This window comes from Dipodomys merriami, unplaced genomic scaffold (genome assembly GCF_024711535.1).
Source record: "Dipodomys merriami isolate MVZ:Mamm:240054 unplaced genomic scaffold, mDipMer1.0.p SCAF_3, whole genome shotgun sequence".
NCBI lineage: Eukaryota > Metazoa > Chordata > Mammalia > Rodentia > Heteromyidae > Dipodomys > Dipodomys merriami.
This window is the reverse complement of record NW_027204492.1, coordinates 14,688,993-14,700,805: the sequence shown is the minus strand read 5'-3', so window position 1 is coordinate 14,700,805 and position 11,813 is coordinate 14,688,993. Positions and strand designations below refer to the sequence as shown.

Sequence of the window (11,813 nt, the reverse complement as noted above, 5' to 3'; positions counted from 1 at the left end):
GCTGGGGAGAGCTGTGGGCGCCGAGGCGGTGAGTCCCGGAGCGGCCAGAGGGCGTGGCCGTCCCTGGGGCGCAGGAGCGGGTAACGGGGCTCCCTTCGCCAGCCTGGGCCTGTGGAGCTGGCAGATTCCAGATGTGCTCTGGGCGCTAGGCGCAGAGAGCAAGGAAGGGCGGCGGGCCCCTATCCGATCAGAGACCCCGTCGCCGCTCCCTGCGACCCGGCCAGGCCTTCCTGGGAGTCTTCCCAGGCTAGGAGTACCCCTCTGGGCAGATGGACCTTGTCGCCTAGTTGCTATTGGAGACCACACCCGTGAAACTGGCATCAGATTTTAAAACGAGCTTTTAGACTTTTCGGGGCATGTCAGGCTTGCGTTTTCCCTAGTGCCCTCTTTTCTTACCGTTTTACTAGTAGGCCCTGTGAGGGTGGGTTTACTCCAGGGAGGTTTAAGGGAAAACCACTAATCCCACAATGAAATGAACTTTTAACTGGGCAGGGCCCATGGAAGGAAACCCGAAGGGTCACTTCCCTGGTAGACGTGATGGAAGGTTTTGGGTCAGTTATGGGGAGGGCTGGCCAGCTGTGAAGCTGGAGCCGATTAACGGGTGGGTCTGCAGCCAAAAACCGCTGTTCTTGGATTCCCTCCAGCAATGGTTGGATGTCTAGGCTCAGGAAAGTAGAAGCTTCCTAGGAAGGAGTCGTTACCAGCAATAAACTTTAATTGAGTCCTTTCCTGGTGCCAGTCAAGCTGCTATTCACTTTCTATGCAATTGGTTCTGCCTAGGATATTTTATGAACTCCATGTTATGATTATGCACACCTTGCTGACAGATGGATTGAGCATCAAGGTACCACAACAAGTAGGTTATTGTGCCTAGATCCATCTGCCACTAGAGTTGAGTTTACTGTCACGGTAAAAGAGTTATGAGGATACAACTTCAATTTTTGATGACTGATTAGGAAGAAAGTCATGAGTATTTTTTTTTCAGCAATCCCTTCAAGAATCTTTCCTGGAGAGGAAAGGTATATCAAATATAGGTGCAGGTCATATGACCTGAGGAGACCTCAAAAGTGTTGTGTTGCTCCTCTTATATTTACTTTTAAAGCCTTCATATAGTCAGAAACACAAGACACATGGAATAGACTCAGAATGTGTTTAAGGCAAGCAAATCTAAAAATACCTGGAGGCTTATTAATGGCATAGTTCTTACACTTGGGTCCATGGAAGATTAGAAGAGAGGTGCCCATTGGAACTTTTTGTCATTATGTTTACTGAGCACTTTATATTTGAGTAGTATGACTGAGAAACTAAATTTTTAAAATTAAAGTATCACATGAGACCATTGACTATCATATGGACAAGCATAGCTTTAAGAGTATGTTGAACTTTGAGATCTTGCAAACATCTAAAATATATGAGGAATTTGTGTGTGTGTGTGTGTGTGTATTTTACTGGAAAGTGAGTCTACAGCTTTTATCTAATTCTTAAACCACAATGAAGAGTTTCAATTGTTCATTTCGGTCTTTGGGGGAAAAAACATGAATATGCCCTCTTCTGACCACTGTGGTTTCTCTTTTTTCCTATTTTCTTGTCTTCAGCTTTAGGTGGCTCCCCTGAATTATTAAGTAAAAAAACATAAACAAACCAGGAACCAGAGACCTCAGGCCCCAGATCAATCGAAAACTTCTAGAAAGGGCAATGGCTGTGGCCCTAGGTTGTGCCATCCAGGCCTCCTTGAATCAGGGCTCTGTGCTGCAAGAGTATGACACAGACTGTGAAGTGTTCCGCCAACGTTTCAGGCAGTTCCAGTACACAGAAGCAGCTGGACCTCATGAAGCTTTCAACAAACTCTGGGAGCTTTGCTGTCAATGGCTGAAGCCAAAGATGCGTTCTAAGGAACAAATCCTGGAGCTGCTAGTGTTGGAGCAATTCCTAACTATTCTGCCCACGGAGATAGAGACCTGGGTGAGGGAACACTGCCCAGAAAACAGAGAAAGAGTCGTGTCCCTGATAGAAGATTTACAGAGAGAACTTGAGATACCAGAGCAGCAGGTGAGAAAGAGTTTGGGGTCTTCATCCTTAGGCCAAAAGAACTGCTGAGGCAGTTGGGTCTAGACAAGGCTTTTTATGTCCATGCCATTCTACAGCCTCAAGACTTCACAGCCCATTCATTTTTCTCTTCTGCTGGAATCATTATCTGGGTCAGTGGCTGTCAACCGTATCTCACTCCATTCCCTCTCTATAAGACATACATTGTAATGTCCTCTGTATTGTCATTAAAGGAAATTCATGGATAGCAAAATTCATTTAAATATTGGCCTGAAAGCCAATTCAAGCCACAGCCTGTGTCTATGCACTCTGAATGTTTATAATGGTTTTACTTTGTTAAATAGTTGTTTTAATCAAGAAGTAGATGAAGTGATAAGGTAAATGTGACCCACACGTTTGCAAACATTTATACTTGGGCTTTTTTTTCCTTCAGAAGCTTTTCCACCCTTAGTTTTGTAGTCTAGAAAGGATAAAAGGAAAGGGAATGAAGTCAGTTGTAAGCTAATATGTATTTCTGCATATACATATTGCAGATTCAACTCACACAATAGCGCTAGAAAATAGTTGCATTCACACAGCATCCCCTCTGCTTAGAATTGCTATAATGGGGTTAGTCAGGAATTCTTGCTACAGGTCAAGTGCTATGAGAAATGTTGCTACTTGTCACATGATTTCTCAAAGTGGTAAACAAGTCTTGGTTAAAAGGGACAGTAAGGAATATCATCTTTCTTTGATTTGTATAGAAGTACACACCTAGGAAATACAAGTCATCCTAAAATGTACAAAAATATTTGAGTTGCAATTCATCTGTAAGATATGTTGCTTGGTTAGGTTTTTTTTTTTTTGACCCACATGAATGTTTAAAGGGAAATTCCACATTTGATAGGGAACGATTCTGCCACAACTCTGCTTTATAAATGATGCTCCCTACTAAATTCCCAGAGCAACATCTACACATGTATCCAAAACATACTGTGTGGTAGGTGGCTTGGCCCTCTGTACAGAGCAACTTCATAATGCTTCTCTTTAGCTAAGCCGCAGATGAATAAAGGGTAGTGTCCCCAGAGGAGACAGCAGGTGCTTTCAGCTGCTTCAGTGGGTGCTGGGTCCCAGAGGAATACAGCAAGAACTGTTGTAGTAATGGAAAGTGGCAGTCTGGGCAGGTAGCCTCTGAAGGGTAGTATGAGTAGTCATTTCCCCTTCCTTTTTCTGTCCTCTTGATTTTGTTGAGGATAGAAGATTTTATCTTTGACTGACAGATACATCCTGTCCTGGCTCTTGAGTTCATGAAGTATGTTCAGTGTACCTTGAAATCTGTGAGTTTAGCATATACACCTCCTACAGAAGACTTTGAAAGAGAAAGCAGGTAGAATGCCTCTCTAGTAGAATAGATCTTTGTATGGATCACATGTTAAAATTCTGCTTGTTTGAATATGTTGGAATAAGTATGACATGCTATTACAATTGACTTTACTAGTTTCTTTCTTTTTTATTGTGAAAATACCGTACAGAGGGGTTACAATTACATGGGCAAGGTAATGAGTACATTTCTTATCAAGCATTGTTACCTCCTCCTTTGTTTCCCCTTACCATCCCTTCCCATCTCCCCTCCCTCACCCCCCACTAGTTTCTTCTTATATATTGTTTCCTATGACCTCTGGAAAACTAACATGTGTGGCTCATTGTACTCCTCCTGGGTTAGCAGCTTATTTGGAGTGAGAAAAAATTAGCTTTGCTAATTTTGTGGGTCTACATTGTGCATTGATGAGTTCTGGCCTTTCCTCCAGGTCAACATGCATGACATGCTTTTGGAAGAATTGGCACCGGTGGGGACAGTACCCATGCCACCAAATATGCACCTGGAGTCACCTGCACTCCAAGTAATGGGAACTGTCCAGGACCCCCCGGTAGCAGAGGCCTGGATCCCACAGCCAGGGCCACAGGAGATGGACTATGGTGCTGCTGGTCAATGCCAGCCCTTTCTGGATCCTGGTAAGACAAGGATTTATTTTCTGTTTCTCTGTTGGAGAGTTCAAGAGCTCTAAGGGTTTGTATTGGGAAGGAAAAAGTATTAATTCTCCAATCAAAATGGACCTCTTAAAGTATTGGAGAAGGGGGAGAAGGAGTAGGAAATCTCTCTGGAAACACTAGCAAGGAACAATGGTCTTTGGGTAGATTGGTGCTCAGAAGTAGATAAACTATTGGCCTTTCTCAAGGGGCTTTTCTTTAAAAAAAAAAAAAAGCAAGATTAGTATTTGGGAAAACCTATGGTTGGAGATAAGATCCTCCAGGTGAGGAATCGTTTGTCCATCTTTTGAGCTATAGGATCCGTAATGTGGTTCACAGAGACCAATGTTACTTTTAGCATAAGTACCTCATTCAGATTGAATACCGAAGTAATATGTTCTCTTCAGATCCTTGAAGGGGGTGCAGTCACAGAGTGTAAAGAAAATAAATACAGCCTAGAAGAGTTCTCTAAGTGTGGTAAACAGGTCCTCTACATCAGCATAACCCAGGGGTGCAGAGGTTACACACTTACTAGGTAAGCCTTTCACAAGCAGAAGTTTCAGAATTAACCAGCTGCTGGTGGCTCATGCCTGTATTCTAGCTACTCAGGAGGCTGAGATCTGAGGACTGTTCAAAGCCAGCCTGGGTAGGAAAGTCCATGAGACTCTTATTTCTAATTAATCACCAAAAAGGTGCAACTGGAGCTGTGGCTTAAGTGGTAGAGTGCCAGGCATTAGTAACAAAGCTAAGGGATAGCATCCAGGCTATAAGTTCAAGGTCCAGTACACACACACACACACACACACACACACACACACACACACACACACACACACACACACACACACACACACACACACACACACACACACACACACACACACACACACACACACACACACACACACACACACACACACACACACACACACACTTGAGGCTTACTACCCATGTGACATGACATTGTGAGTTGCAGAAGGCACAAATCCAGTGGAGAAAGGCAATGAGAAATCATAGCCAATTAACTCCTGCATTTTCCTTCCCTTTGGGGTTCTCATACATTGTTGATCCAAGTGTGGTCACAGACAGCTTAGACATTGTGGCACATGGGCCAACTGTGTAATACTGACACAACAAAAGAGACCAAGAAAATGGAAAGCAATCAAGTATAGCCAAAGTTACAAAGGAAAAATGTCTGATATGTCCATAGTACCACAGAGTTTAGCAACTACACGCCTTTTTTATCTTAACATTTTTTTTACATATCCAAGACTTTTTTTCCTAAGTAATTTGCCAGCTTTTCATCTTAACAATTATTAAGTCATCTGACATCATGATCCCCTGGGAAGAACCAGGCTCTGTGCTAGATTTTGGGATTCGGTAGGACTCAAGGCCGAAAAGCATTGGGATTCTCAGGCTCTGGGCAGTTCAGCTATGTTCATAGGAGAGCTTGTCTGTGCGTGAAGTGGGAGGTGCATTGGAGGGTGTGGGATGCTGGGGAGTGCATTGCAGGGCCAGCTGGACAGCTTTAGGTGGAAAGAGGGGGGTGTGGATAAACACTCACAGGATGGACTGCAGGGCTAGCAGTTTGAGGGGTGCAAGTAAAGATGAGAGAGGACTCTGAGCAGGAGGACCATCATGTGCAAAAGCCCAGGGACCAGAGAAAAGAACTTGTGCTGCTCTGTGGGGGGTGGACAGGAACAAGGGGAGCAGTGTTGATGAAAATGAGATCAAAGGGACAATCCCTATTTTATTTAGCCGGTGTGGCTGCCTGGCTGTTAGTTGATGGGTAAGAACAGGTGAATGTGACATCTAGCTCTCTGTCCAGTGACCTGGACATGTGGCAATATTATTCACTGACATAGAGAATATAGTGTATGGTGAGAGGGTAAGATTTGCTGCCTCAAGGTGATGTTAAATTTGACCATGTAGTTTTTGGGTACTACTGGATTGCTAGTATATTTTAAAGAAATGGCGAGAAAGAGAAAACTCAAGTCCATATTTAAATCGACGGGTTAAATCAGAACCATATAATATTATAATGTTCTGATCGTGCATCACTTTCATTTTATAGGCCATTACATACTTCAAAAATTAATGGATTTGGTCTGGGAAGGTGGCTCAGTGGTAGAGCGTTTGCCTTGCATGTCTGAGGCCCTGGGTTCAATTCCTCAGCACCACATAAGCAAGAAAAAAAAAGCGGGAAGTGGCGCTGTGGCTCAAGTGGTAGAGCGCTAACCTTGAGCTGAAGAGCTGAGGGATAGCGCCCAGGCCCAGAGTTCAGGCCCCACGACTGGACCCCCCCAAAAAAAATTAATGGATTTATATGTAAATGCCTGTTACTAATGGTAGAACTTAAATTAATACTGTTTCAGCACACAATTCATTGACTTTCCATTGATTAGAATGTTCATTCCTTTTGTTTTTTTATTTTGATACTGGGTACTGAGGCTTGAACTCAGGGCTGAAGTATACTGTCTCTGGACATTGTTTACTCTTCCATTTGTGCCACAACTCCACTTCTTGTTTTGGTAGTTAATTAGATATGAATCTCACAGACTTTCTCACCTGGACTGGCTTTGAACCATGATCCTCAGATGTCAGCCTCCTGAATTACTAGGATTACAGGCCTGAGCCACTGGCACCTGCCTTCTTTCTGTTTTTGTTCTGTTCTTAATCTGTGTAAGGTCTGCACCTGGATGGCGAGCAGACTCCACCCTCCTCGCAGCAAAGTCTCCACCCAGTACCTGCGTTACCTAGGCAACTGGGACACCTGGAAGAGGTCACATCTGAATTTGATGTGGCCACACCTTTCCCCACCCATACCCTACATAAGGCCTAGCCCAGGCCCAGACCCTCCCCTTTTTTCTCTCTGTTCGTTTCTAGCTCTTGCTCTTGTTCTTGCTGCTCTTTTCTTGCTCTCTCTGTTCTACTCTAGCTCTCTCTCTGTTCTTTTCTTGCTCTCTCTCTTTCTCAGCCACGTGGAGTGCCAACCTTGCCTGGTCCCAGCAGGTCTACCCCTTACCTGAATACCGCGTGAGTGCTACTGTTCTTACCCCTCTCTCTGCTCTTTTCTCTCTCTTTCCTCTCTTCCCAGCTCTCTCTCATTCCCAGGCCTTTCCCAGCCACGTGGAGTGCCACCCTTGCCTGGTCCCAGCAGGTCTACTGAATAAACCTACCCCTTACCTGAATACCACGTGCGTGCTGGTGCAGTTCTTACTCGGCTACCTCTTTTTAAAACCTAACATAAATGGTGCCCTCTTCCAGGTGTCCCAGTTGCCTAGGTAACGCAGGTACTGGGTGGAGACTTTGCTGCGAGGAGGGTGGAGTCTGCTCGCCATCCAGGTGCAGACCTTACAATCTGTTTCTAAAAAGTCTTTTGTAAATGACTGCAATGATGTAACAGTATTCGAGGAGGAAGTAGATATTAAGAGGCTATGTAAGGGCTGAGAATGTGGTTTAGTGGTAGATTGCTTGCCTAACACACATGAAGCCCTGAGTTCGATTCCTCAGTACCACATAAACAGAAATAGGCCAAAAAGTGGCTCAAATGGTAGAGTGCTAGCCTCGTACAAAAGAAGCTCAGGGACAGTGCCCAGGCCCTAAGTTCAAACCCCAGGACTGGTAACAACAACAAAAAAGAGGTGATATATCCTGGAAATCAGCGTAAACTCTGGAAAAGTCTTTTTTTTTTTTATTATTGTGAAAATACCATACAGAGGGGTTACAATTGATGAACCAAATTATCATGCTTGCCTTTTTTTATGACCAGGATATCCATTACCAAAGCTTGATGTGAACTTCCCATTGGATCATAGGGAAGAGCCATGGGTGAAGGAATTACAGGATTCCAAAGAAATGAAACAATTACTTGATTCCAAAATAGGTAAGAAATCAGGATAAAAGAGCTTAGAATACTGTTGAGGAAAGTGTATATTCCTGCTAATAATTTCATACACCTTTTCATTTTCTTTCCCTTTTTTGTTGTAGTTTTTGTGGTTGTTGTTGTTTTGGTCAATCGTGGGGCTTGAAATCTGGGCCTGAGCACTGTCCCTCAGCTCTTCAGCTCAAGGCTAGTGCTCGGCCACTTTGAGCCACAGCCGCACTTCCAGTTTTCTGGTGGTTAATTGGTGATGAGTCTCACAGTCTTTCCTGCTGGGGCTTTGAACCATGATCCTCAGATCTCAGCCACCTGAGTATCTAAGATTATAGGTATGAGCCACCGGTGCCTGGCTTCTTTCACTTTTTTTCCCCCTCTCAGAATGCAATGTCATATGCGTTTTCTATTTCTTAGGGTTTGAGCTCGGCATTGAAAATGAACAAGATGCTTCAAAACAGAAAAAACTGGAAAATATGTATCCATTTATTGTAACTTTAGAGGGCAATGCTCTTCAGGGTCCTATTTTGCAAAAGGACTATGTCCAGTTAGAAAACCAATGGGAACCACCTCCAGAGGATTTACAGACAGATTTAGAAAAACTTGTAGATCCTCCAAACCCTACTCTAGGAGAGACACCTGAGACCTCCAGTTTGGAAGAACCTCTCAACCCTAAGCCTCAAAAGAAAAAGAATCCAGGGGAGAAACCCCATCGGTGTCCTCAGTGTGGAAAATGTTTTGCTCGGAAATCACAACTCACTGGACACCAGAGAATTCATTCTGGAGAGGAGCCTCACAAATGCCCTGAATGTGGAAAACGGTTCCTTCGTAGCTCAGACCTTTATAGACACCAACGACTTCATACAGGAGAGAGACCCTATGAATGTACTGTATGTAAAAAGCGATTCACTCGGCGGTCACACCTTATTGGGCACCAGAGAACCCATTCTGAAGAAGAAACATACAAATGCCTGGAGTGTGGGAAAAGTTTTTGTCATGGATCGAGTCTTAAAAGACATCTGAAAACTCATACAGGTGAAAAACCTCATAGATGTCATAATTGTGGGAAAAGTTTTAGCCGGCTGACAGCACTTACTTTGCACCAGAGAACACATACTGAAGAGAGACCTTTTAAATGTAATTACTGTGGGAAAAGCTTTAGACAGAGACCAAGCCTTGTTATTCATTTAAGAATCCATACAGGGGAAAAGCCATATAAGTGTAGTCATTGTTCAAAAAGCTTCAGACAGAGGGCAGGCCTAATTATGCACCAAGTGACCCACTTTAGAGGACTTCTTTGAGAATTGTTAAGGGAAGAAGTAGGTCCTACAAAAATTAACACTAACCCCAAAAATTGTAGCCTATAAGAACACTTTCTTAGGGGGTATTTTTCAAAACCTGTCTTCCAAGGTATATGACTTCTAGAGTATCTATCTATTCCTGCAACATTCCTACATTTGATTTATCCTGTGTATGCAACTTCTTTTTTATTGCAATGGCAAGTTTTGTGTTGTAAAGCAACCATATGATACATATAAACACAAAGCATGTAAATGATGACGGTCTTTGTAGGGGTAGGGTCAATATAATCAATAATTATGTCTATCTAACATATCTGTTATAGCAGTACCATACACATTCTGCTATAATATTATTAAAGGTGATTATGTGACCCCAAAGCTTTAGATGTGCCCCCAGTTGGCAACAGGAGGCAATGAATTTTGTCAAACAATAAAAATGTGTCAGTAGTATGAAGATGAATTTGCCTGGTAAGATAAGAACTGGGTCATTGCCATTAAAGTTTTTATGTTTAAAAAAGTTAAGATTTTTAACTTTGACTTGAGACTTTTGCAAAATTTGCTCACCTGAATTTGGCAGTCTGGTATGGTGATTAGAGCGGAGTAGTAAGTTTGTAATTAAGCTCTAGGGCTGGCAGAAATCACTTGAGAGTTGAAATTGTACCAGTAGGATTGAAATTAATTTAGATTGATGCAATGCCTTTTCACTCTCCTTTGGTAATTCAGTCAAGTGACTTTCAGTGCTTTTAAATTGTACCCAATCTTTAATTCAGTGTCATCCAAGGTAAATGGCATAGACCATTTAGTTCTACAACATAGTCTGCAGTTAAGTTTGGGAATTGCTATCTACCTAGATTCATAATGCACATCAGTTTGTGAGACTGCTGGAGAGATCCTAGTCTAGTAAAGGGAGATAAAGCACCTCTTTTGGCTCAGTGTTTTTCAAACTTATTTGATGTCCACCTAGTATTAACTTACAGAACTAGTATTCTGCAAACACTTTCTGAAACACACTGCCTTATGCAAATACCTTTATAGCTATCAGTGTAGTCTTTTTTGAGACCAAGCTAGTTATCTCCAGCTATTTCAAGAGTTCTCTATAAAACTCTTTAAAGACATACATCTTGTGTATCATACAAACATATAAATTTCCCAGTGATTCTCAATGTTTTTGCATTTTACTTATTATTACATACACATACGTACATATTTGAAAGAGGTAAGGGTCACTAATTCAAATGATTTATAACTTATCTGGTGATTCTCAACTTTTTCAGTTTTAGTTATGATTACACACACATACATACACACATATCGCTACTTATATAAACATTCTCATATAATCATGATAACTCAAATTCCCATAATAAGGGAAGAAGTCTCTGCATCTGTTAAACTGTTGATATGTGAAAATATCTGTTGAGCCTAATTCCTTGTTATCAAATATAAGAAATGGAACATTCAAGCATTTTCCCTTTATGAAGATTTCCAGCCATCCTTTCCTTAAACTAAGAGTAGGGAAAATACATCTCTTCTCTGGCATTGAAGTTCTTGGAAGTGATGTCTAAGTATTTTGGGGTTGTGTACTATGTGCCTAACTAGTCCTAGGCTTAATGGAAACTAGCAATGAAGTATAATTCATAGGTAAGATATTAAGAGTATAATATCTCTAGTTAAACAAGAGTTGGGAAACAAATGGAAAATAATGCAAGGGAGTTCATAATTAAGTGCCAAATCATATCAAGTGCCAGAGCCAGGATGTGTCTTTAATTTGTGGCATCCAGGTCCCTGTATTATGCTGCTATAAGCCTGAGGTTAAAATTGAGACCCCAGTAGCAATAAACCTCACACAGGAGGAGTCTGAATGTAGAGATGAAAAATACCGAATGTAATGGCTTCTCTTTCTCTCTTGTGGAATAGCATTCAAACCAGAACAGTGCCTTAGAATGGATGTACCCAACTGCTCTGTATTTATACAATATTTTAATAAAGTGGTAATGTATATATGCTCTTCCTGCTTCTCTCACATTAAGTAGTTGAACAACCTAGAACTGCTTCCTGAACAATGGCAACAAGCATCACTATTGATTCCTGTTCGCATTCCAAGTTGTATTCACCTTTTGTGTCAATAATCCTGGTGCTGCAATTTAGGCATTATTTTTTAGCATTTAATAGAATAAATTTTAGCTAGTAGGGTTAAATATAATCATAATATTGAGCTGTTCCCACCCTTTCATCTACATCATAAACTCATGCTTAGATTTTTGCAGGTTAGAAAACATGAATAATTGTGGCAGTCAATCAAGAAATATGTGAAATCATTCTTGGAAACAGATTACATAACATTGCATATTATGTGCCTAATTAGTGCATATACAACATTTACCTCCTATTACAAAGAGTAAAAAATAATACCCACCTCATAAGTACAGTGAAAATTGAGCAAAGTATATTTTGTTTAGGCCCTACCTACATAATAGAAGCTTTCAATAAATTTCCAGCAACGTATTCTCATTTTTTGTTCTGTAAGGGTAAAAGCATTTAAGGATATATATTTTTTCTCCTAAGTAGAGCTTTGATTACAT

General features: G+C 41.7%; 1 protein-coding gene across 1 annotated transcript; it reads left to right on the top strand.

Annotated features, from left to right (window-relative positions):
• Znf449 (zinc finger protein 449) lies at positions 1–11,813 on the top strand. The gene is made up of 5 exons (XM_070039673.1): positions 1–28; positions 1,596–2,049; positions 3,834–4,038; positions 7,826–7,939; positions 8,348–11,813. The coding sequence occupies exons 2-5, from the start codon at positions 1,696–1,698 to the stop codon at positions 9,229–9,231; spliced, it is 1,557 nt and encodes a 518-aa protein (XP_069895774.1). The 5' UTR covers positions 1–28; positions 1,596–1,695; the 3' UTR covers positions 9,232–11,813.

Bases quoted from the DNA above. Each gene is read 5' to 3' on its own strand.
- Znf449 (XM_070039673.1), top strand. From the start codon at position 1,696: ATGGCTGTGGCCCTAGGTTGTGCCATCCAGGCCTCCTTGAATCAGGGC. The intron at 4,039-7,825 runs GTAAGACAAGGA...TTTTATGACCAG, and splicing joins CCAGCCCTTTCTGGATCCTG to GATATCCATTACCAAAGCTT. The intron at 7,940-8,347 runs GTAAGAAATCAG...TCTATTTCTTAG, and splicing joins ATTACTTGATTCCAAAATAG to GGTTTGAGCTCGGCATTGAA.